The sequence below is a fragment of the Drosophila hydei genome, unplaced genomic scaffold (genome assembly GCF_003285905.1).
Source record: "Drosophila hydei strain 15085-1641.00,03,60 unplaced genomic scaffold, DhydRS2 tig00008137-arrow-arrow-pilon, whole genome shotgun sequence".
NCBI lineage: Eukaryota > Metazoa > Arthropoda > Insecta > Diptera > Drosophilidae > Drosophila > Drosophila hydei.
In genome coordinates, this window is record NW_022045845.1 from 909,492 (window position 1) to 936,178 (window position 26,687).

General features: G+C 38.4%; 2 protein-coding genes across 8 annotated transcripts in view; one reads left to right on the forward strand and one right to left on the reverse strand.

Moving 5' to 3' along the window:
• LOC111601793 (DNA-binding protein RFX2) overlaps positions 1 to 5,770 on the reverse strand; it is a 19,272-nt gene extending 13,502 nt beyond the window's left edge. For 4 of the 5 annotated variants that reach the window (XR_002751574.2, XR_003944371.1, XM_023318567.2 and 1 more), the window contains exons 1-3: positions 5,693 to 5,770; positions 4,346 to 5,001; positions 50 to 546 (exon numbers count right to left, since the gene is read on the reverse strand). Coding sequence is in view for 3 of the 5 variants with exons in the window: in XM_023318567.2 (XP_023174335.2) it covers positions 50 to 325 (276 nt within the window). In the remaining 2 variants the exon portion in view is untranslated. Of the gene's footprint in view, positions 1 to 49; positions 547 to 4,345; positions 5,002 to 5,692 lie in introns of those variants that run through there. The other variant, XM_023318568.2, reaches the window with a different exon arrangement.
• On the forward strand, positions 3,425 to 24,760 carry LOC111601794 (transcription factor cwo). 3 transcript variants are annotated; one of them, XM_023318569.2, is made up of 4 exons: positions 3,425 to 3,442; positions 21,395 to 21,518; positions 22,044 to 22,365; positions 22,432 to 24,759. In XM_023318569.2, the coding sequence occupies exons 3-4, from the start codon at positions 22,092 to 22,094 to the stop codon at positions 23,937 to 23,939; spliced, it is 1,782 nt and encodes a 593-aa protein (XP_023174337.2). In that variant the 5' UTR covers positions 3,425 to 3,442; positions 21,395 to 21,518; positions 22,044 to 22,091; the 3' UTR covers positions 23,940 to 24,759. The 3 variants fall into 3 exon arrangements, with proteins under 3 accessions (XP_023174337.2, XP_023174338.1, XP_023174339.1); XM_023318570.2 differs by lacking the exon at positions 3,425 to 3,442 and adding an exon at positions 13,501 to 13,987 and having other exon boundaries at positions 22,432 to 24,760; XM_023318571.2 differs by lacking the exons at positions 3,425 to 3,442; positions 21,395 to 21,518 and adding an exon at positions 13,501 to 13,987 and having other exon boundaries at positions 22,432 to 24,760.
• The last annotated feature ends 1,927 nt before the right edge of the window (positions 24,761 to 26,687 follow it).

Sequence of the window (26,687 nt, forward strand, 5' to 3'; positions counted from 1 at the left end):
CAATAAAAGGCTGCAATCCTTGCAGAGGCACAGTAAAATTGATGGCAACCTGTGTCATGACATCCTCCAAGGTGGCAGCCACAACAACGCCATCCTCGGTGCAGAACTCAAACTCCTCAGCATGAGTTGTGGGTGTCACGGGCGTTCTTGGCTCAATTGTTAGGACATCACCAGTGGCTTTGGTCGCAAGCTGTTGATGTTGCTGCTGCTGTTGATGCTGCTGCTGGTCCTTGGGATCCGTTTGGTTGGCATCAATTGTGGCTGCCTCGATGGCAGCGCTCGTCGTGATGATGAATTGACGCTGGGTGGCCAGGCGTGTGCTCATTTCATTTGCTAATTGCTCTACAATCTAAGCTTTAAGTGGGTTTAGGTGCCAGGTGTAGCTCTCTACAAGTCGCTTGGTTAAGTTAAAAGGCCAGTTAGTTGCACTTTCGATGCGAAATTCGTTGACTAGTCAGCAGTTGATCTCCTCTCTCTCTCTCTCTCTCAATCGGTTTAAGGCAATTGCGGTGTATAAATGTATTTAGTTGCTTACGTTCCTAACAGCTGCAATGAAAGTAAAAGTGAAAGTTTATTGTATCATTTCTAAGGCTGCGAAATTTAAAAATATATTCGCTAAATTTAGAAACTCAATCTGATGCCTTCCACAGCCTAGAGCCATACAAATGCCTCCTACTGTACGCTATGCGAGAGCTACATGCGTTTCGATTTGTTTTTGTTTTTGTTGTTGTTGTTGTTGTTGTTGATATTCCCACTTGATGTCTTTGTTGCTAGCCTACACGCTTTTTGGGGTTGGCTGCTTCCGATGGGGCGTTGCTATGAAATTAAACATTTCACAGGTATTTTCTTCATACTTTGATTCGCTCGTCGCTTTGTTCTATGCCGCAGCAGCAGCAGCAGCAGCAGCAGCCCAAGCTTTTGTTGAATTCTAGCAAGACGCCATTTTGTTTTATTTTTTCAATGTATTTTTTTTGTGGCATCATTTAGGCGCTTAATACAAATTGTAGCATACATATGAAGCAGGTGTGTGGCATGAGCTAATTAAAAAGTGCTTCAATAGCTCTCAAGATTTTCACTGAATTTATTATTAATACTCGACTTGACGAAGAGAAAAAACTGGGTATAAGGCACTTTTACCTTTAAATATTATATACCTTTTAAAACAATTCAAATGAATATTTAAATATTTTATAAATATTAGAGATGTTTGAGGTTCGTGTAAGAGTTCAAATATTTTAATAGGTTTATGAATTGATTTGTTATTAATAAAAAATTTGCATATAAACCAGTTTACATTTCAGACTTTTCACTTAAATTATCCCATGTATCAAATAACTTTTATTACTATTACTATAAGCACTTCCATCAGCTATTCACATTCACTGCATGGTGCTTAAGATGCAAATGTAATGCTGCAAGCTTATTAATTTTAAATACCTTAAACTGATTTAATTTTATTGAATTTTAACATCTCTAACTCTATTATTGCACACACTCCGCAAACTGCACTTATGAATTCTGAAGTCAAGCTCTTTAGGATATCTTAATGCTTTCTCCTTGGCCCGCAACTGTTCACTGGGCAACCGGTTCAATGTAAATAATATTTGCCGAAAGCCCGCTGGCAACCGACCAACCCAGCACAGTCCCTATAAAGTCTCCAGACAGGAGATGGCACTGGGAATGGGACTGGGACTGGCACTGAGTAGTCAAGCAAACGAGATGTAGTTGAGGGAACACGACGACCCGGCATACGTCACATAGTCGGACTTGTCGTCCAAGTTGTTGTTTATAAACAATAAACGAAGCCAGCGGCGATTGCGCGTCGTTTAACGTGCAGGGGCGGCTCGCTTGGCAGCAAATGGAGGGTTAATGCTTTGCCCCAGCGGAAGTGCAAGGTGCTTTTGCATTAGTTCACAAATCAAATGGAAAAACCACGCGGACAACTTCATAAATTTGACGTGTGAGAAATGCAACTTGAAAAACCCACACACGCAAATACATTCACGCCCTCACACACACACATACACTAACACTGACAGGAATCACTAAGGACGCGCCACGGCAAATTATTGATCAAATAAGTTTGGCGTCCTTTTTCGTTTCTGTTGGTTTATTTCGCTTACTTGCAACGCGATAAAAAGGCATAGTTTGATTAAAGACCGATGCGAGGGATCTTTCACTACTCGATGATGTTCTTCTTCCAGTGATGTTGTTGCTGCGGCCGCTTACTGTGCTTGCTGTGCGAGCGTGAATGTGCAACTACAACACGAAACTTTTTCAGGCTGCTATTGTTGTCGGGGCAGGTGGTGGCCGGTGGCTCGAGTGCTCAAGTGCCACCGACAGGGCGTAGGGGTAGTTAATTGGTAATAGAGTTGGTCAATACACTCCTCTACACACTTCCATTGCTGCCGCTGGTGTCTAGCACACATCACATTCAATCAGCTGCACGAGCGAGACAGAAATGCATTTTAGGCATTGGCCCAAACGAGCACTGCAGTTGCAGTCGCAGGACTCTTTCTGCCCCTAAGCCTCTAACACCCCCTCGCGAATGCATTTGCATCTGGATGCCATATACCTGGTATATGGGCAGCTGTAGCTACAGTCAGTTGGTGACGCAGTCAGCGTGACGCTGTTACCAGAAAGGCAAACATTTGTTTATTTCAGTTACGGCTCGGCAGGGCTGCACGGCGAGTGCATGGCACAAGACAAGCTTAGATGCATATTTAAATATATACATATATATACAGGCACATAACTCACAAAAATGTTTGGTCATAGACAGATGCCACTTGAGGCAATTAAATTCAAGTGGAGCAATAGACAAAAGTGAATATCAAAACAGTTTAGTACAATAAGGGCTAACAAAAATTTGTGAGAATATCTAAGAAAATCATTTCCTATCTATTTAATACAACATATATTTTGCTCGAGACTTAGCTGGGAACCAACTTTGAACTCCTAGATTTTATAACCTTAGATATATCTATATCAGTATTGTTATATATTGTTGCTGGCCTGGATTAATCCAGCTTCAGGTTTCTGTCACAAAATGAATAAATGGAGATTCCACCCCAGGCCATGGATCAAGACTTTAAAAGCGTATCTATTGAGATAGATCTAACAGATTGGCACAGGGCAAAAATTGACAGAAGCTATAAGAAATCAGTCAATGCGAGCTGCAAATTTAATTGATAAAAAAAAACCAAAATCAAAAAATATTATTTTAGACATATTAAACTCATTTTGATTTGAATATGTTAAAAACAGGATATTTTGGTTATCATTAAATCTTTGTACAAAATTCAGACTAAAATGAAAATTCCATTTCAAGCATTAATATGCTAAAATGTACTTAAAATATAAACAATGTCACCTGCTTTAAAGAACGTCTTGAGAAAATTAATTACAACTTGGTGGCAAAAGGAACTGCAAATGCGTTCAGGTGAGAAAATTGAAATGCAATCAGCATTCTGGCTGCGGCCATAACATACAACAGTTGGCTATTGTTGCGATGATTACTTAATCAAATATGTTGCACATTAATTGCAATAGCAAAATTGAATGTTGCTCAATGATATTTGCGGGTTGCAATTATGCCAGCTCAGAGCACTTCGGCTCGAATGTCGCCAACGATGAGCATAATACTAGTTACTGACAGCCATCACAATAGGCTTCGAATCATCAAATGCTCTGACAGTTATTATGCGAGCGTTCGTCTGGCATGTGCTGACCCCGCTCCAGCCCCGCCGCTGCCAGTGTCCAGGCAGACAAATAACAAGCGGTGCGAGGCAGTAAAGCGGAAATATGCACTAAGATACTTGTTCCACATGCACCTGGTGGTCGTTCGGCTGTGCAACCGGCCATGGCAGCCGTAAGAGTATCGCACACGGCACTTGGCTGCGAAGGTGCACGCGGGTGGCTGTGCCGCACGTAGTATATATGCGCCGTGCTGCCACAAAATGTTACCTGGATATGGATAATTGGGGGTTGGTCGGTCGGTTGTTGGTTTGCTGGTTTGTTGGTTTGTGCAACCGCGGCTAGGACTCGTCTTAATTGCCTCTAAATATGAAGCGCTACAAAAATGGCTTGCGCTGGAAAAGTTTAAAGTAGGAAAAGTCGAGCCAGAAGTGTGTGAAGCGTAATTTTCTCATTTTCCCGTTCAATGAAAACTCATTTGCAAATCGTCGTAATGCTTAGAAAAATGGAAAAAGTTATATGCTTTTTGATCTTTTAGTGTCTGAAAGTTTTTTCATTTTGTATATATAATTGTGACATTTGCTGTCCTGTGGGACGGGGCGAAGCGTCGGTCACTTAAATTAGCTGAATAGATTTTTCTAGTACTCACCATATCAAATGCGTAATATCATCCCGCACACTTGTCGGTATCCTGGACAGTAAATTGCATTTTAAGATAAAATTTGTTGCACTTTTTTGGTCATTTTATTTTATTTTAATTTTTTGTGAAATAATAAATATTGAAGTTAGCGTTTATTTTGTGTGCGATATCCTTCATTTGGTACCAAAATTAGACCGGAAGGAAGTGTGGAGCCCACACACATACACACATACACACACACATACAAAAGATCGACCGTGCTGCGACGTAACTTGTTGTGTTTGCGTTTTTCGTTTCCTTGGCAACAACAGGGGACAACAACAAACAAAGTGATGGCATTTTATTGGCCAAAAGGCCGCGTTGCATTTAAAATTAAAACGATTATCGGCTCAACACCTATTGTTAGGAGTTGATCAGTACTGCACGTTCGAATTACAAATTCATTTCTTAAAACTATTGCACGTATTTAATAAAATTTACAAAAATGTAGGTAAAATTACTTGACTAAATTGAGAGCAGCTGACTCGGCATTTTGAAGTGTTGGTAAGCGACCAATTCGCAGCTGCAAACCCAATTGTATTTCTACTGTCTGGCAACGCTCAGCATGGCAAGTGCTATTTTCGCCATTCACATGTCTTCGCCGATGCTTGAATTTGGCGGTAAAGCTAGAAGCAAGCAAAATAATTACTTCTAAAAAAGAAAATAGCTTTATTTCAATAAAGTTAAATTACGAAAGAAAGGGAGGAATATGCAATAATATAAATACAAAATTGTTATTGTTATGATGAACTTCTGTTTTTTTGTAATTGTTCTCCTGTTAACGCGCAAAAAACGTGATCAATTCACTGCACATTACATACCTGTTAATTGATTTGTTGCGAGTCACAATTTTAACGCTTGGCTGGCATAACAGGAAAACCAATTAACGTTCAAATAAGGCAATGTCTCCCCACTGCATTGCTGTATGCACATTCCCATTGACCCGACTGTATATAGACATATCTTTTTATTTACATATTTATATTCATTTTTGTTCAATGCTGTTCGTCTAGTTTTGCTCAATTAGGCAGCCGGCAAGTCTCTCAACACTCGCACACGTGTTGCACATTAGCTTGCGCGTTCGCTAGTTCGCGTTCGCAAGTACGTCTGAACTTTAGTGGCATATATGTGTGTATGTACGTATGACTGTGTGCGAGAATGTATGCATATATGGTAATTTGTATTCTACATGCACAATTTAATTATTAATAACAATTGTTTTCAATTTTGTGGTTTCTACGAAAGCCGCTTTTTATGAATTTTATATCATTTTGCTGGATTTGTTACACATTTTTCGATATTTTTATTTTTACTTACAGCTCTGCACTTTGTGTGACGCATTTTCTGGTATTTTGCTCAGTTCTGCTGTTGGCAACCGCCGGGGCACACCCTCACGAATGGTGCCAGTTGCACAGCACGTTTGCTTCAATTTCCGTTACCATATGAAAAGTGCGTCAGAGTATGTATATATATATATATATATATATATATATATATATATAAGTGTATTGAGGTATATACGTATGTATGTTCTTAGCTATGAATCGTAACTGGGTAACTGGTAACTGGGCCGATATAACTAACACGAGAAATATTGGTAGCGCCAGTGCTATCACATTGCCAGTGCTTCTCGGTCTCGGCTTTGGCTTGACATAACGTGGATCGATAGACCACGATAGAACAGACGGACTGCTGTCATTTCTTGAACAATTCTCTAATCTACCTTTTATATACTTAAGCTGGCCACGGTCAGGGTAGCTTGGCCCTAAATGCCATTACTCAAAAATGTATGCATCTCATTTGAACAATCGAACTACTGCTCTGATCAGGGTGTGTGTGTGTGTGTGTAAAGATATATGTATTGATACATGTTTACAGTCAACATCAAAACAAAAGTCCAAAGCTTTGGCGTCACCTTGTCGCCAGAGTAGCAGCCTAATATGAAATTCAAAACCCGCTTTGTCTGATTTATCAAACAGCAGCAGCATTTAAATGCAAAACGTGTTACACAGCTTGTAACTTTTACATAAGTTGGGCGCGAAGCGAAAATAGAACTCGAGACCGTAAACAAATACTAAATGCTGCGACATCAAACGAAATGCAAATAATAAAAAACAATTGACTGTGTGTGCTGAGGCTGATCGACTAGAAGCCACCCAAGTAAAATTGGAGGAATTGCAACATTTGGCATCTATATTATATAAAAATATATATATACAACTATATAATAATAATAATCTGTACAGCTTAACAAACATAATCCACACATTCTTCGATTCTCATTGTTTAACTAATTTTAGTAATGTCTGAAAATGCTGTAAAACGAAGGACAGATGAAGACAAGGAGGGAGATAGATACAGAGCTTAACAGTTCAGTCTACATTTTAGTAGGAATGAGACTTTTTAGCAAGGTCCAAAATACCTGGCAACCATCTCTCAATCAATTGCCCTACCAATATACCCGATTGTAGCTACCGCTTGTCGCTGCACGAGGCAAACGTGTCAATACACTCATACAGATAGACAGATGTCCGAGTATGTAGTACATGTACTACTTTTTATCTACGCTTAATGCAGCAATTTTGTTTTTGCCAGACATCTTCCACTTACGGATTGTGTGTGTGTGTGAGTGGGTAAGTGTATACGGATTTTGTATTTTTATTTGTTCAGCTGCGGTAACACGTGTCGTGGGTAGACCACAGCCATTTATATATATATTTTTTTATTTAAATATTTTTCTAGACTTCCCTGCTGAAAACTATTTGTTTACAAACAAGAATTACCCGGCTCTTCAAATATTATTATTTCCCAACTATTTTTAGTCACGTTGAGTCTTAACGTTAATTATGAACTACGATTAAATTTGCATTTATAAAGTTAGGAAAGTTTCAATGTGTATAAAAAGATGAAAATAAAATCTTAAACTTCAAAAGCTTCTGATCAATTGTCGTTACAATTTACTAGCTTAGTCAGGACTACAACAAGTGTACCCAAGTATATGTCCGATCACGGACTATAAAAATATATACATTTTTTATCAGTGAACACATATCAATGTACAATGACATACACATATACATTTTAATTAGATTTACCTCGACTTTGAAATTAAAAGTTTGGCAAAGCGATAAGAAAATATGTTTTTTGCTTTCGTTATCTCAGTTCATTTATAGAATCCAAAAGCGTGCACAACTGAGCGTTATAAATTTCAGATTACTCTACGAATACATTTGAGTGTACATACAAATCCTATATAAAATGTGATGCTAATCGAATATAGTAAATTTACGAAGCAAGTTGTTTAGCACACACACCCATTTTATTTGTCCCGTTTCGGGGCCTTTCTTTCAATCGACTGTTTCGGGGCCTGGCCTTAGTCGAAGCTACTGCCCCGCCCCTCGGCTGAGCAATTTGATTAGCTTATGCTAATTTCAAGTGTAAATTGTACAAATGATGCAGATACACAAATACATTCTTCAACATACAAACTCCTACCTATAGCATATGAAAAATAGTTACGCTGAGAGCTTTTCGAATGGGGACTGGGAAGTGTTTCACTGTAGTTAAATAATTCAATATTCTACGAAGCATATTATTATTTACTTTACAGGTATAATATATAGCAGTTACAAACTATTAACCTTCCGTTTTTACTGAGAAATTGTGTCTATAAATAATAGTATAGAAAAGATCAGATGATTTACAATGTAGAGTAAAGCTTAAACACAGATTCAATTGAATAGAGTTGAAGAATATGTATATTATTTAAAGTAAAATATATGTAAATACCTTTTGCGATCTGATTAGGAAACTAATCAATCTTCAATATTACAATGTAGCTGTCAGAGTTTAAGTATAAAATATAAAATATTAAAATGCAGTTCGACTAACCATAGTTGGACTGTACAATTCACCATTAAACCCAATATTTCGAAGACCATTAAAAGCAGTCACATGCTTTGTTTTGCATTTATCACTTGGATTGAACCAACACCAACCGTCAACCGTCTTCAGAGCGTAGTTCGGATGATGTTAAGTGTTTTCCCTCATTAAGGTACTTTTTGGGTTGAAGCGCTTCTTAGCTCAAAGACGAACTGTTACCGATTAGTAATCGGCAGTTAAATTTTCACTTTAATATCATTTAATGCAGCTGGATTAATTCTAGCATATCGCTCAATTCGTCTATCATATGTTTCAAGCTACTTCTCAATTGCGTTAAATATCATGGGAGATGTGGATTCAACAACATTTGTATTTCTTTATAAGTTTTGCCATTTTGCTAGAATTAAAAAAGCTTTAAATTTTAATAAATGGCTATCAGTAAAATATAACTTAATTAATTACACTTCCTGTGGATTCGTTGTTTCTTAAATGTATTATTGCTATTAGTGTTTTTGAACTAGCCCTACTATTTCTAAGGTTCTAAATAGTCAAAAATAAACGAATTTGAACCGAAAAGACATATATATTTTCGTAGTTCTATTCTATTCTTGTTCTATTCTTGACATTCTATTATAAAGTAAAGCATATTCTGTTTCACTTCATTTTTATTATGGTCTGGAATATCAATACCCATGATTGTTGCGATATCTCTTAAGGAAAAACGCTTTTAGAATAAAAAGAAATTTCATATCATAGAGATTTCTTTCGCTAATTACCATCTCAGTTTCTAATTCGGCACAATAGTCGACAGGAAAAGAGTGAAATCTGTAATAGCTGATAGTTTTTATTAATTTCTAATTTATTAACACGAACTTGTGTGAAATTTAATAAAAAAAAACCAAACTGGGTTACCTATTCATGATTATTTAGACAATTGAGACTGTAGACGGCTTCAATTCGTACATGTGCTCAGCAGCTTCACAATATTTTCGAATAACAAGCAGCTTATGGGTTAATTGTACACACCTCTGTGCTATATATGTAAGCTAAGTAAGCACACACACACAATTATAAAGATACTGAAAACGACACCGATACAGCTACAGCCAGATAATCGCATGCAAACTTACCTATACAAACATATTGTCGTGTGTGCATGTGTCCATAAGTTAGCTCAGACAGCGCTTGGAACTATGTCCACACAAACAATCCACAAGTGTTTGTTTTTTTATCACGCCGCTTGCCTCGTTTATAAGTAAAAACAGCAGCAACAACAACAACCTTGTATATAGTTGCTTTAGTTGCTCAGCTTTGTGTCGCTTGATTGCATTTTATTTCTATGGAAATTCACAGGCCACGTAACGCATTTGGATTATCGACACGTGACCATAACAAAAACCAACTATTTAGACAAAAATAGAAAGAAAAATATTTGTTTTTCCAATGCAATTGAAACACGTTGAAGTTGCGATAAGGCTGCGAATCGTGGTGTGGAGCAAAGCGCGTGAATAGTTGTAGTCATTTTCAAAAATTTTATAAACGCGCACGTGCGCGTACGGGGCGTATGTGTAATGTGTGAGTAGGCTTCGTATACGTAATAGCATGTGATGAGCCATTTGCTAAGGGGTGTTGCACGTGCCACGAAATAAACATAGATGCATGCATGCCCATATGTATGTACATATCAATAGGTGTACATGACTATACGCAGTTACATATATGTCCAGCTCTGACTGTGAGATCAGCAGCAACAGCAGCAAGGAATGCAACTTATGCAAGCCGTTTCAGACAGCGCCCATTTTCATTGCGCATTGGACTTGGACACGTTTGTGACATTTGTTGATCGTGCTGGGCAGTGACTTGTTGCTTTGATTTGGCTTGACCTTTGGCAGAGCTATAAATAGATTGCATGCCTTTGTGACTGGTGACCGCTGGCATTTAAATTTAATTAAAGTGCTGGAAAATAAAACGAAATAAACAAAATTATGTACGCTCATATACGTATGTATGTGTATGTGTAAACAAAGTGCTGTGCTGCTAATAAACACACTCACAAGCAGCTAAAACATTTGCACAACACGTGACCAACAACAAACTGGCATGTGTGTGCGATGTGTGTTTGTGTAAGGCGTATGGGTGCACACATGCATATATATTTATATATATGTACATACGTACATATATCGGTATTTCCAAACGTATTTGTGTATGTAAAATGGCTGACACGCTCGCCTCGCGTGAGATATTACGTCATGCGCTATGAATTTTTTTCGTTGGCTGTGGCCGCTTTCAACGTGTCTTGATTAAAAAGCTGCTCACGCGTACAGCAAAGAGAGAGAGCATTGTGAAAGATAGATAGAGAGAGGGAGAGCGAGCAACACAGAAAGTGAGTTTAAGTGAGATAGAAATATGTGTTGCTCCCGCTTCGCTCATCGTGTTGTTGATGAGCAGCCAACTCAGCGTATGATTATTATTTCGATTAATAATAATACTTGTGCATGTGTGTATCTACATATATACAGACATACATACATATGTAAAGGCGTCGAGTGACTAAATATTATAAAAACAAAATGTCAGCCGACTACGGGAGCTTGTGCTTTGCATGAATATGTGTCTGTGAGACAATCGCTTTGTTGCCAGGCAATCCTCGCTCCGTCGCAATTCGCCGTCAAACGTCGCCGTCGCCGTCGCTGCTGTCGCCGCCCAATGTAACAGCTGCGAATCGCTTTGGAATTTGTCACGTTCACGTGTTTTATTATGTGCCGCTGCTGCTGCTGCCTTTGACTTTAAGATTGTTGTTGTTTTGCTTAATTTGCCTTGGGTTTCTACGTTGTTTTTTTGTTTGTGTCTGCCTTTCAACTTGAAAGCTGTCAGACAAACATAAACAGAAACAACAACTGTAAAGGCAAAAAAGCACGCAACGCACGCCTCAATGACCATTGAGCTCTATAACGGTAATCTTTATATGCATACGTGTGGGTGAACGTTTATTATCAATAAAATAATCGAAAAAGTTTTTTTAGCCGAATGTCTGCACTACGTTTGTACATATTTATTTTTAACAATCACTCAGTCAACAATAAGTACTATAGTCACTCTAGTAAAGCTTATTAATAAAACCAATACATACCCAGGCACATGTACATACACTCATATTTCCATGCATATGTGTATGTATATTCAAGTAATTCACACACAACTAACTATGGTTGTGCTTCTCATTCTTCTCATAATAAGCATTAACATAATTTTTATTGCAGTAATATGGATACATGCGCATGTGTACATACATAGAAATGTGAATACATTTATTACGTACACAGGCACGCTTCCATATACGCATATGAATGTGGGATGCATATTCTTTCGTATTATTCAAATAGGGCAATGTTCCACAATTCTGGATTATTGTTAGTGTATAATTCTTTAAAATTGAGACGTCTGTAAATTGAGACGTAGTCATGAAAACATGTACTGTAGACCTGATTAACCTCAAACTATATCACCATTATATTGTTATAGGCCATTAATTCAACAGAGGATTGCTATTTACTTTTAGAATTCCCGTAGCAAGTGTTGAGCTTCATATAAAAGCAAGTATATGAGATTATTTAATCTACAGTCTTGGAAATCAATTGATTAGTTGAAAATATACAATTCAAATTTGGACGAATATGTTATGTTCAGACCCACTGTGGCAATCACGTTCGCCGCGCACGAAATGCGATAACTTCAACGCATGCACGCACACATTCAAATAGATCTGAAAGCCAACGCATACCAGCACAAACATATGCACATACTATCAAACTCACTTACACACATACACATTTACTCACAACAGTGTCAGCCGCAGTCCAACATGACTTGACAAAGTGCTTCGCTCAGTGTCAGCGGGGCGGTTTCTCTCTCGTTTCTCTCACGTTTTCTAGCTCTTTTGCCATTTTTATTCTCTGATACCCGAGGCACGTCATCTCTCTCGAACTGCTCACAGTATTTGGTCTCGTGTTGTGTATATGTGCACTCTTTACAAAAAGTATAGATGAAATTTTATTTAGTTTGAAACAGAGATACAACTGCGCCAAAAAGCTACAAAGCTTAAGGTGAAATATTTAGTTTTTAAGACGATAGCATAGATTACATTAAATTATAACTGATATTTTTAGAAAATTCTTTTGTATTTGGAACATATTCATTGATTTTGAAATCTGCCAAGATTGTAGATTATGTAGGGTATTTAATTCTCGATGCGTGAATTTGTTTTTACCGCTTGGTTTTAATTTTAGCCCGTTCGCCGTGTATTTTTCATTCATTTCAATTCGACCGTTCGTAGTGAGCAGTTGATGTTTGTAGCGTTTCGGACAGCGCAAGTTTTTTAACAAAAAAAAAAAAAAAATAAGAAAAGAAATACAAAGTTATAGCAGCAGCAACAACAAATTATACGCATACACACATATTCATATATATATATATATATAAAGTGCTGTGTAGTAAAATATACAAATACACGCAAACGGTGCGTGTACTCGGCTGCTGGTAAAATTCCATTGTGAAACGAAGGAAGTTGTGTATTAATAAAACAAATACAAAATAATTCAAAGTATAAAACGTGTCTATCGGTGCCGTGTGACAAAAAGGAATCACGTTTTTCGACAATCGTTCGCTTTTGGAGCTGTGCGGTGCGAAGCAGGTGGATGTGTGTGTGTGTGTGGTAGAGAGCAAGTCCTGCGACCAAAAACGAGACGTGAGTGCAAAGAAATTTCAAGGTTTCCAACGTAAAAGCATCAGCTGCAGAAAACGCGTGGGCCTCAAGCAAGCACGGGCGCGGCAGAGGCTGGTCAAAGACATTTAGGTATCGAGACCAAGGCTTACTTTGGTCCAACAAGTGCGGTTAAATTCCACATAGATAAACGTCTCGAAAACTGTCATCTCCCAATAAAAGTTAAGCCGCATATGCATATACTGCATTTAAACGTGTATGTAGCTAATGTGTACATAAGTGTGAGCATTTTGTGTATATAAATAAGCCTTATCTCACCCGTTGCTGTCTTTGTTATCGGCAGAGTAACAAAAACAAAAGGCCGCCACTGCTGATAAGGAGAACAGTCATCCCTTAACTGTTGGCAGATAGTTGACACCACATATCAAAAGTCGTTCACTCCTTTAACTATTTTTAAATAAACTGAAGCTAAATTCGGAATGTTATGCTACATGTGAAACGGTTGAGCGTGCCAGACGTGTGCAAAGAATATTGGATATTCAAGCGTGATACGATTTGTAGTAAATATTTACAGTCCAAAGCCAAACTTTAAAAATTCAAATTATTAGAATATTCAAATAAGTTGCTAAGCAAGTTGTGTTGTGTGAAATTCAAAGTGAACCCACCACACAATTGAACAGAGCAACAATTTGTAATTCGCCGCAATAAATTCGCCGTGGCCGACAACCTGTTTGCTGTCATACGAATTCGTGCGCTCACTCGCCGGTATTTTATCTTGTCTTTCCTGCATTGACGTAGAGAGCGTTACCTTCCACCATTCCACCACAACAGCAAGTAACGTCGACGCAGCAGCAGCAGCAGAGGCCAGAGCCACGCAAAGCAGCAATCGCAAGTTTGCCCAGGATCGTCACCTCTAGCAGCAGCCGCAGGAATCACAGCAGCAGCAGCATGGAGCCCTACTGGAGCGAAGCTAATGGACATGCGGCACATCCGGTTAAGTATGAGAGGTAGGTATATTTACGGAAGGTATTGCCTGAGCACTCCACCACCACAAGAACAATAAGTAGGACTACAACAATAAACACACTCACTTTCACCTGCCCGCGCTTAAGTTTATGCATAAATTACTGTTAGTTTAATATTAAATCATGTCTAAGCTGTAGGCTAAGTTTGCAGACGTCGTTGTAACGGTACACATAGTAATATGTGTGTGTGCTTGTGCCAAAGTGTGCATGTGAGTGTGGTTGTCAGTTTGCGGTTGGGCGTGGATCGTGAGGCTATTTTTGGCAGTTGAGCGAAATGAAGAAAGAAAAAAATGATGTGAAAAACGAATGAAAACGTGGGTAGACAGACTCGCGTTTGCTTGACGCCTTTGACTCTATTTTTAAAATGGATTTTAGTTTATGTATTTATTTATGCAAACATTTTGCCAAAACACAAGCAAAATACAGCACACACGATTGGGCAAACGTGACGCTCAGTTTTGGGGGCTTACCTCTTCTTTCTCTCTTCGTTTCAATATATATTTTGAACTTGAATTCTTTTGGAATTTTTGTTTTTATTCTGGGCAGTGTTCAAAACAATATATGCATATAATATATATGCATATTCTTGTTACACACATGCAGCAAGTTTACGTGAATAACTAACTAAGAGCTTGGGAGACCGGACTGATTGGTTTTTATAAAGCCAGCTTATATTCCCATTAAATGTCAACGGCCAAAATGCTTCAGGGCTATAAATAGCCAATAGGACCGCTCGTTTGAGTAGCTTTTGTGGGCGTGTTGCTCTCACACAACCAAACACTCACGCACATATGTACGCGTCTGTATTGACATGGCTGTGTGTGCGTGTTAACTAGTCGGTGTCCTTTTGAAGGTCAGCAACTGTTGTTGATTGTCTTGTGTTGTCTATTTTTGTGTGGACTGTGTCCACTGGAATGACGCCTTTAAGTGATTTTCTATAAATATGTTCTATTTATTCACTTATATTAAATGCACCCATTCCAAATAGTCACTCATCAAATATACAACACTCATGTTAACTTGATTAATTGAGTGATAAATACAAATTCACAATTCCATTTACCAATAGACACAGATGCTATTTCGGTCTTGTTTTTTAAATTGATGATGAGTACATAATTATATATATGTGTATACCAGTGTGACACATATATGTGACATCAATTATTAAGACACTAAAGACTATTAAATTATATTACTTTTCATCACGTGAAGAAAAAATTAAGTCTAGACATGACAAGTTGAGGCAATTAGCCAAACTATTTGTCAGTTCAAGGGTTTATCTGTTGGTTTTACGTATATGTTTGTGTATACATATATTATTATTAAATTATATTTATGGAAATAATATGCCAGGAAATTGGAAAGATAACTTGAAATGAAATGCATAAGAAAATTGAAGGAGTTTCCATTTGTTCATCTTATCACTATCATTATCGCCCTGACGGTAATCGCAATCTTAGTCGTGCCAGTTCATTTAAGTCGTCACTTGGCACTTGAGACCTAACACACGTCTGCGTAGCCGTCATATATTTACAACGTTTATAATTTACTCTAGCGATGCTTTAATCAACAAACAACAACTCAACTACAATCATGTCATCCATAAAAGAGATAAACAAGCACGCGATAAAAGCGAATTTCTGCTGACGCACATAGTTGTATGTACTTACCGGATAACTGAGCTGCACATACAAATATAAAGAGTATATAGTATATAGATAATGTTCCTGAAGAAGGAGTGCTGGTTGTGTGTAAATTTGTGAGATCTCGGGTTTGTTGCACGACGAGGCAGCTGCTCCAAAACCAAACCCATATGCAGCTGTCTCTCGTTGTTTTCGATTTCGGGATCTTTACGACAACGTGACCCCAACCATTCCATTTCCGTGACCCAGTGATAAGCAACAAGTGATTAGTGTTCTGTGATTTGTGATTTGTGATTTGTGTTTTGCGATTTATGGTCTATGATTAGTGATCTGCAATTTAGTGACTATCGATGTGACTGCAACGAGACAATTCTAAGAAAGTGTGTTTGTTTGCTGGCTACGTTTGTGTTACATGACGAAATCCTCTCAGCTCTGCAGGTTCGTCATGTAGATTAAGCAACGCACAAATGTTCAGCAAGACAACACGTCAAAGCTAGCCGCAAATAATCGAATATATATAAATATATACACACATATCAATATATATATAATATATGTATATATATGTACATACACTTTAGTGATCTATTTCGAATATATCAATAGCGAAGTAAAACAAAACAAACAACAACAAACACATGCTTTCGCTCTATAAATACCAAATACAATTTTATATACACGCACATAGACACATTAATAAGTACAAACGTAGCATTCGAGCAAATTTTTAAATTTGGAATAGAGCGCACACTGATTCCAATTTCGAATTGGATTCCAAAACGCCATTCGGATTCGCGTCGGCTTATCGTCATCGTTCGGCCATTGCCATCCCCGACACGGGCACGTACACACGATCACTTCCATGCAGTTCTTTGCACACTCACACACACGCGCACACGCACACATATACATATGCATATATCTAGCTACATACGTTCCACAGTGCATGTTTATATTTGAGCTGGCGATCCCTCGTGCCGTTTGACAAACGTGCCGCAAATATTGAGAAATTTACAAAACAATCATAATTTATGTGTGTGTGTATTTGTGTGTAAATGTATTTCTGACTTTTCCGCGCTGTGATTAATGCACTCAGCATTGACTGGGGCCTGTGGCGGGGCAGGTGACTCAGCGGCGACCATCAGTTGGGCCCACATTGCATTTGATTGCCTCTAAATGATTCAAATAGATATATTTTTATGTCTTTTGACCTAGTTATCAAAAGTATTTGATGCGTGAGTGTGTGTGTATGTGCGTGTAACTTTTGTATACTCTGACAAATAAATTAAGTGCCCGCATATATGTATCTTGGTCAAATTTCTGAATATTGTGCTTACATCAAATAGCAAAGTATCGATATTTAAAACAATAACAATGCGTAAAGCCTTATTTCTTACTAATAATTATCAGGATTTGTTCATATTACTTTGTAGGAATTTTTGAAATATCGAATCTCGAATCTTGTGACGTTCTCTGAAAGAATTTGTTTGTTTTCTGATGAACATCGGGTCAAGCAAAGCTCATTTCCGCTGCATCGTCATTTTGCAAACGTTAAAAACACAAATACACATAGAAATATATGTACTTATGTGCATGTATGTGTGCGTGTGTGGGCGTCACATGTGGCGTATAAGTAATGCAGCTGTGTAAGGCGTACAGCACTCAGCGCCTGTGCTCAATTGAGCTAGTTGCTTTTGTAAATTCTTGTTGTTTATGTTTATTGAATTGCTGTTGCTTAGACAGCCGCACGCCAGCTTATTGTTTACGGAGCATGGGGAATGGGAATAGGAATAAAAATAGATGGCTGGCTGCGGTGGCGTTTGCCTTTCGCTGCTGTTGCTATGCACTTGGCTCGACACGTGGACACGTTTTGCAGTGTTGCAATTAATTTGTTGTTGAATAAGCAATCTGCACTGCTGCACTGCTCCACACTCCATTGAGCTAGTGCTTTGGTCATTATATCACGTGTACAGTCAGCCATGGCTCTGTCTATACATAATGTTAATTAAAAATCTTTCAAGTGGGCAACTGCAACCGGTTTGCGTGTGATTTCCAGTTTTTTCAAGCATAACAAAACAATCTCACGTGATCATTGCTAAAGTTGCTATTCGACTAGCTTGAATAGCAACAACAAATCCAGCACTTGTCTGCGGGTCTAATAATACCTGGCAATTGTTGACGACTGTTGCCTGGCGGTTGCCCTGCACGAGCGTTTGTTTATATGGTATATTTATCTTATCAGCAGCGTCGAAGACTGCTGCAGGTGCAGTCAAGGTTATAGCGGCCAATGATCGGTCTGAGGCTAGTCTCCATGTCGTGCAGGTTCTCAGTGCGAACAACTTTTGTTTTTCATTTGTGTTTTTTATTATTTAGACGCTAATTCACCAAAGCAAAGAAAATAATTTACTATATTTATATTTGTGTTTACTTTTTGTTGTTTCCCCCTTCGAAGTGCGTCATCGTTTTGGTGTTTTTCGCTCTTTTATTTTATTTTATTTTACTTTTTTGTCGTATTTCACAATTGCCATTGACAAAAGACAACTGACAACCGAAGTGTGGAAATATGAAAATTCTCTAATGTGATACGAAGGTCCCTCTCATTTGACACACATTTTGTATCGGAAATGCTTGACATTGGTTTCTTGGGCCTCGTTTACATAATTGATTATACAGTTGATGGAAATTGACAGAAATTAGCTTAGACTTCTGTATGTCTGTATGTATATGAAACAAATTTTCCACTTAGTCACTTTATGACTCATCTGATGTTAAGAAACATGCGCACTCAATTCGATCTGTGATCGCATGAATTTATATATTTATTAACTATATTATATATTGATATATTTCTTTGCTGCTCTGTAAATACTTACAATCTATTGAGTGGTGCTTGGGCGAACATAAAACACTGTCTGAAAGTCATGTGAATCAGTTTTGAAAATACGTGAATATATACATATATGTGCACTCGTTTAAGGCGCTTCCATATCACGTGCAGCTGTAAAGATATCTTATCTACGGCTACAAATAACAAATAACAAATATCAACTGCAAGCCATAAAGCTCACCATCAATGGAATATAATTCCATTATTTTTAGGTTAACGCACGATATCGCAAAGCAACTTTTGAGGGCGTGTGCAAAACATTCTAATTAGGGTATACAGGTTTGCAGTATGCAGTATAAGGTTAAAGTATACAGGTATACAGGTATGAAATTGTTTTGTCACGAACTATGTGATGAATTGAGGGATGTCTTAAGCCATTTAGCGCTTCAGTCTTTCGCTTGCCCCTGACCGCATGTCCACTTTAAGGGTAATTGGGTAAGCTTCTTGATGTTTGATATTCAAAACATTTCAACTAATGCGTTTTTTGAAGCATGCGTCCGATGTCCGTTCATGCTGTTGGCAAACAACGTGTGGCTGATCAACAGTTGGCGTCATTTAGCTCGCGAACTACCTGTCGCGTAGACGAATTTTTGATTGCACTTCTGCATCTTTGGCTGGCTGGCTCATCTCTAAATTTAAACGAGCGCCGATGTTTGCCAATTACTTAATAGCTCAAAAGTGCGACGATGGCTACGAAATCGTCGTCGACAATGTTTTTGGCCCAATGGCCCCCAAGTTAGAAAACGCCAACAAGAATGCTTGCCAGTTGGGGCGGACCCATGGGGGCGTGTCCATTGGGATCAATGTTCACTGTGTAACGTTCAGGGCATCGCGTCGTTATTTCATGAATCAAGCGAGTGATTTGGCAATGACGCCGTCTCCCAAGTACAAGGGTCGATTGTTACTTGAGAATGCAGTAAAATAGGAACACGCCCTGCACACGGGACTCTTCCCATCGGCTAACTGAAATCCCGGACTGACCCCTTTGCCAAGTGTATGTCAACATGCAAATACAGTGAACAAGATAAAAGCCTTTAATTGAACTCGGAGTGCGCATTACTCATACGCCCTGTGGACCAAGAAGTGTGCGTGACATTTGCAGCGTTGTCCAGCTTGCAGGTTTTATCCTATGGCAAGTAGAGAGTCAGAGTCGAAGTTGCACTAAGTAGATGTCTCAGTTTCTAGATTTCACAAGCGTTTACTGCGCTGGGGATAAACAAACAAGCCTTAAGCGCCAGACACTGGCGAGAACTGGTATTCACTGCGTGTGTATGCGAGCATGTACGTACGTATATACATGCTTAGGCAAATGTGTGCGTGTTTAAATATTGTTTACATATTCGACGAATCGTTGCGTGTTGCTGCTTATCGCGAGCACTGCTCGAAAGTCGTCGCAAGTCTTCTAGTGTTTTCTGATTCGGTTTTTTCCGTGTGTGTTTGTATACCCAAGTGGAAGATACAGTTTATAGCTACTTAGAACGCTTTGAAGACTTGACATTTGCTATTCTAAGCTACTCATAAATGAACAATAGCTTATTAGCATCGAAGAACTATATCGTAAACAATCTAGATAAAAAGATGAGTTCGAGTTATTCGATTTTATTGAAACACAAGCCGAAAGGTATATTAAAGCGATCTTTTATTATTCTATATGCCATTCGTAGAACAATTGGCTGATATTTATCTATCAACTTTAGATGTCTTAAGGGTATTTCAGCTTCGAAATAAACAATTTGTATTTCTTTTGTGTGATTCTGTTTTGCTTTCGTTTGCCTCTTCGTTTCCTGTCGCTTTGTTTGTTTGGGCCACAATTGGTGCTAGTTGTTAATAATGAAATGTTTGCATTTTTTGCTTTCTTTTGAATCACTCATTTATTTACTTTTTGCCGCACTTGGCAACTGTTTTTGATAGTTTTCGCAGAATGCTTTCCGCAGTGGCTTCTAATTTTAATACAATAAAATTTGCTTGTCAATTTTGTTTATTTCAAATGTGTTTTCTTTTTTCTGTTTTTACTTTCTGACACATGCATTTAATCTCTTTACTCTTAGAGTATTAAACCTATGACATGTTTGGTAAATCTAGTTGAATTATTTGACTATATTGTGATTGGACGACGAGCTCAACTGTCACAGAAATAGCACACGAAAGATCCTCCGATAAAGTGTTGAATAAAGTTGTGTTTTTAGTTTCGTGTAAGTGTAAGTACCGTTGTGTGAGTGCGAGTGTGTCGATTTTGATATACAGCTGGGTATGTTTTATTATGTTACATATGTATTTATAGTTTGCTAATTGTACTTTAAAGAACTTTTATCCTTTTTACTACAACACACAACAACCAAATCGCCTCGTTTGATTTTAGCCAAGCGACTTCGTGGGGTGCAAAATCGGGGACTCTCGGATTAGCTGCTGGTTGACTACCAACTGTGGAACATAATAAGACAAAATGATATTGGGATATCTGTAAGAGAGTATAAGAGGCAGAGGGAGAGGGACGCGCGACAGACTGAGAGTATTCACAATTCGAATAACATATCAATTTTCCTTATTTTTCTCAAATTGCAGCCTTAGTTTATCTTTTAGTTTTACTTCTTTTCGAAACAAATAAAGAATTGCCATGAAATAAAAAGAACTCATAATTTAACTACATAATAATATTTAGATTAATTAGTCTTACGCTCTATATTTCTAAGTCAGTTTAAGTTATGCGCCTAATAAATGCATTACTAAAACAATGAAAACAATTAAAAAAATCAAAAACAAAAATTTGACAAACTTTTGAATAAGATTTGGACTTATTTGTGTTTCTTATCCTTCCCACTCTTTTTGCATATGATACAAAACGCATACGAATTATAGCGAAGCAGCAGTCTCCAGTTTTCCTTATTGCACAGAATCTAGCTTAAATTTTTCAACATCGGCAACAGCATACAGCGAGGATGATGCTGAATATGCCACCGGAAGACGTAACAAAACATCGAGGGTAAATATTACAATTTCAGAGCGACAAATCGCGACACTAATCAAATTCGAAAACAAGATCAAAGGATCAAAAGATAAAGCGCCCGAGTAACAAGTTCATTGCTCGTACTCATTATGTAACTGATTCCTGGTGACTGATGACCGATGACTGATGATTGGTTGGTTTATGGCAATGCCGGTGATGTCGATGACCACGCCCAATTTCGCACGCCTACAACTCACCCAGAACGCACACGCACGTCATCCCTAGAAGTTGGCCGCCGCTTTTGACCCTTTTTTATTGTACTCAAGAGCATGAAGATAATAAAAATTAAAACAAAAAAAAACAATTTCCAAATTAGTAAACATGATGAAAATAAAATGAATTTGAATAAACATGACGAAAAAAAATAAAAATAGTACAAAATAGTGGATGGAATCATTATTTAGTATAATGCTCCCGAAACTCCATGATCTTTTACTTACTTGTCGCTTAGACCCTTGTTAAGCTCACTCTAATTGTTTTCCACTTTGTCTGCATCTACAGCAAGATCCACTGTCGCATCGCATCATTGAGAAGCGTCGTCGCGATCGCATGAACTCCTGCCTGGCCGATCTGTCTCGCCTCATACCGCCACAGTATCAACGCAAGGGACGTGGCCGCATTGAGAAGACCGAAATCATCGAGATGGCCATCCGACATCTGAAGCATCTGCAGAGCGAGATCCTCCAAAAGGAGAGCGAGTATCGCAGCGGATACATGGACTGCATGAAGGAGGCGGCCAAATTCCTTTACGATAGTCAAATGCAGGACTTTTGCTATCGACTGTTGGCCCGCTTGCAGGAGCACATCGACGAGGTGTTCAAAGGTAAGTACAGCCTGCCCTTTGTAGTCGAATCTCATTTATATATTAATTCCTGTTTATTTTTGCCAGCCGACTGTTACAAGTCCACCCGCAGCTGCCATGTGCCGGATAATGTTAGCGCTTCCAGTGGTAGCCCCCACCAGGCCTACCATCCGCCGCTGTGCCATCTGCGCGACATGCTGGGTGCCTCGGATGTGGAGCATAGCAACGATCATAATGATGTCAAGGATCTAAGCTTTCGCAACCATCTCAATCAGCTGCATCGCAGTCATCAAGCGACTGCGGCGGCCGTTGCTGCTGCCGCGGTGACCAATGCCAGCGCATCAAGCGCCAGCATGGAGGGTCAAAGCGGGAATAAGCTTGCTGCGGGCAATGGCATTGCTGCTGACAATATACCCACCAACTCCACGGGCTCCAATACAGCCAGCAGCAATGCGGCTAGCTCGACCACATCTACGTCCACGTGCCACACGCTGACCAAGACGCCCGTCGGGGCTGCTGCAATTGCTGCGCACCAGCAGCCGCATCAGGCGGCAGTGATTACATCGACGGCACCTCATCATCACACGGACAGTAGCCAGCACGATTTTGAGTCTTCGCATGAGCCGATGCTCCATACGGACACCTCTAACATGCATTCGCCTCCGCCGCGGGACGCACTGCTGCAGCAGCATGCGCATCTGGTGCATAATCATCACACAACGGACAGCCAGCTGTCAGCGAGAATGCGCAACTACTCGGAGTCCTCGCATGAAGTTGAACACAACAACAATTACAAGTATAAGAATCACATCAAGGAGCGCTTTGTGCACGAGCTGCACGACGAGGAGACGAGCAGCGAACACACGCCGCACCTGCAGAACGATCATTCACATTTGCATGCACTGTCCGAGCACTCCAAGGACGGCACCGAGCCAGAGATAGCTCCCATAATGGCCAAAAAGCGTAAATTGGCTGAGGCAGCAGCAGCCGCAGCGGCAGCCTGCAATGGGGACCTGCCGTTGGACGTGCACAGCGAGACGAGCAACATGAATCCGGTACGCCCCATGGGTCTGGTGCGTGACGATAAGCCCTCCTTTAGCTTCAGTGATATTAAGGATATCAAGTCGGAGCTGCACAATACAAATTCCAATTCTAGTCCGCTGCTGGCCAAGCTCAGCGCTGCTGCCGGCGCGCAGCTAAGCACGCCAAGTAGCACAACGGCTCCACTGCCGTCCCGACACTCGTTTACTGTACCCATCTTTGCGTTGCACGGTCAGGGCAATTACTATGTGCCACTTAATGTAGACTACAATGCTCTGGTGCCGTACCTCAACGGTGTGGATCTGCTCGAGAAGAGCTACACAAGCATGCCCGTGGTGCACCCCATTAACATCAATGTCAACTTTATGCCCAGCTCATCGTCGACATCGCTGTTAGCGGCTGCAGCGGCAGCTGCTGCTGCTGCAGCCGTTGCTGCTGGCAAGCAACAGAACGTGGTTACCACAGCCGCTGGATCGCTGAGCGCCAGCTCGGCAGCAGCTGCTGCCGCTGTGGCAAAAGCCAAGCTCGAGCAGGCTATGAGCAACAGCTGGTAAGCTGTACCGGCGGAAGAGAACAAGTCTACCTCACTACTTCTGTGAATAATCATCAAATGATTGATTCCTATATTGTGCGAAATTCAAACTGTTGGGAGTCGACTTGGAAACAACAGTATAAACACACTACACACACACTCTACACACAAACACACACACACACATATATACAAAATTATTTTGCTGTACAAATAGACGATTCAACTCAAGGACATTAGCCCACCCAGTTCGAAACTGGGCGCTACCTATTGGTCCCATGAACAAAGTCTACATCCAAATGCAACTGTTATTTACCAATCAAAAGAAAAAATGTATCTGTATCTGTGCTTAGTGACAGTTCAATACAAACCATTGTAAGGGAAGGAACTCTATAAATACATAGACACATGCACAGATATTGAAATGTGCATGTTTGATGCCAAGAAGCAGCCCACGTTAAAATCTAATCTATTGGATTAAAACTATAATTAATTGTGAATTAAATGTATTTTTAGATGTGTAACATTTTTGCAACTATAATAAGTGTTGTGGTTTCAAATCGGGCTCCAAGTGCGTTTTTTAAATAGATAAATATTCATAAACCACTAGTCAAATCAACATTTAAGCAACAAAAAAAAACAAAACAGAATGGAAAAGAGTTGACGTGTACATATTGATGTCTTACAAATTATAGACAGTTTCTTTTAAGTTGGATGAATTAGTTTAAAGATCATATTTAAGTGATTTTTTTTCCAAAACTCTTGGGCAAAGCTAGAAAAGCAGTTAATTTTTGTTAAAGGTTATACCAAATTTCATTTTCGAAATGGGGTTTACGTAGATGAACATGTAAATATTGGGTTCATCGCTGTTGTCGTCATTAGTTTTAGTATTATAAGTTTTCAACGTTGTGACATGTTAAATTACCTTCAAATTTTAACATCAATGTAAAGAAGTAACAAAATTAAACAAAAAAAAAAAAAAAATCAAATAAAAACAAATTATTTTCTAAAAATGTTTGCTGCTTATAAACTTGAAGTTTATGCACAATATATATTCATGTTTTAGGGATTTTAATAATATGATTATTACGTTTACTACAGTACAATTAATATAATACAACTACGTTACCGTTTAATATATTTTATATATGTATGTATACTTATGTAATAAAGTTGAAACAATTTATATCCTTTCTGCTTTTTTCTTTTGCACACGAATAAAAAACAAAATACATTTATAAAAGAAAAAAAAAAAAAAATACTGAAAAATATAAAAATAATAATAAGAGAAATATAAAAGACCAATAAGAACTTCACAGTCGCGTGTTACCAACAATACTCATTACGGTGTAAGCTGCCAGCTTTAAACTTTCGTTTCGATTCGGCACATTCTCAAGAGCCACATATATACAAATGTTTGGTAATTCAATAGAGGAGGTCCAAAGTAATTTAACTGATTAACTTTTAAAATTCTGATATCTTATTTGATAAAGATCTATTAGAGTTATAGAAACAACAGAAATAGCAGAGTTCTCCGCTTGGTCAGATCAGTATATTATTACGAATAAGAATAGTTCGATGTTATTACACATAATTTTGTTAGAATGTGAAATCAATGATACAAGAAATCACTTTGTATTCAGATAAGCTACATTGATGTCTATACACACTGTCAAAGCTTAAGGTCTGCAATAATTGCATGCCAGCGTGCACAAAAGTAAGATATTTAGATAGTCTAATAAGATTATTGTAAACATATTTTTGACTATCTAGCAGATTAGGCTGTCCTTGACAAATGCAATTGATAATAGGCATGGGCCAAGGCTCAAAGATGTTAAAGTCAGATTAGAGAACTTTTAAAATCGTGTATCTTGATTCCTTGCTTATATTTATATATATTTTGTTAAACCAGAAGCGATTAATCTGAAAGTATTGTAAACTAGTAATTATTTGATACACTTTAATCATAATTTCAAGAAAGGGGAGTTCATAGAAGTAAATCAACAGTATAGTATCTTTTAATAGTTTGGTATTTATTTCGATAGTCACTCTTGACTGTGGACTTCATTTGAAGTCTCGACTGTATCAGTCATCCAGTGAAATGAATGTTTTTTAAAAATCTTATTCATACACACTTCGCTCGATAAGGTTATTAATACGTTTAATAAATTCAAGTCACTATTTATTTAAATGCTTCGACTTGAATCGTTCAGTTTATTTTAAATTGTTGAAATCACTTGAGCTTCGATTGCTATTGGGAAAGCGCAAAGTAAATTTGTTGGTTACGTAACTCGATAAAACTACAAAGTCAGTAAATATAGTCTTAAAATTGTTTATGTAGTGCCTCCTTATACTTTCTGAGCAGCAGTATAGACTTATATACATACATACATAAATAAATTTATACATATATATATATATATATATATGTATATAATATTTATATACACAAATATATATATATAAATAAAAATATTTACTGCTATTACAAGAATCTCCTGATTCTATTTTTAGCAATTTTCGCTATGGACTCGGAGTTGCACTTTAGCTTGCTGCTCTTGCTAAGCTTTAACCAGTTGAGAATTCTAGTGCTACAGCTTTCAGCAGATTGTGTGGAGACTCTGTTTTATAGTTATGCTGCTTTGAAATGACGAACTAAGTGAAAATAGGAAACATGATATACAAACTGAATACTTAGTCACAGTTATGTTCGACTCAGCATGTGTCTGACTATAATAAAACCATTTTGAATTGTTTTCTCCCAGTCGAG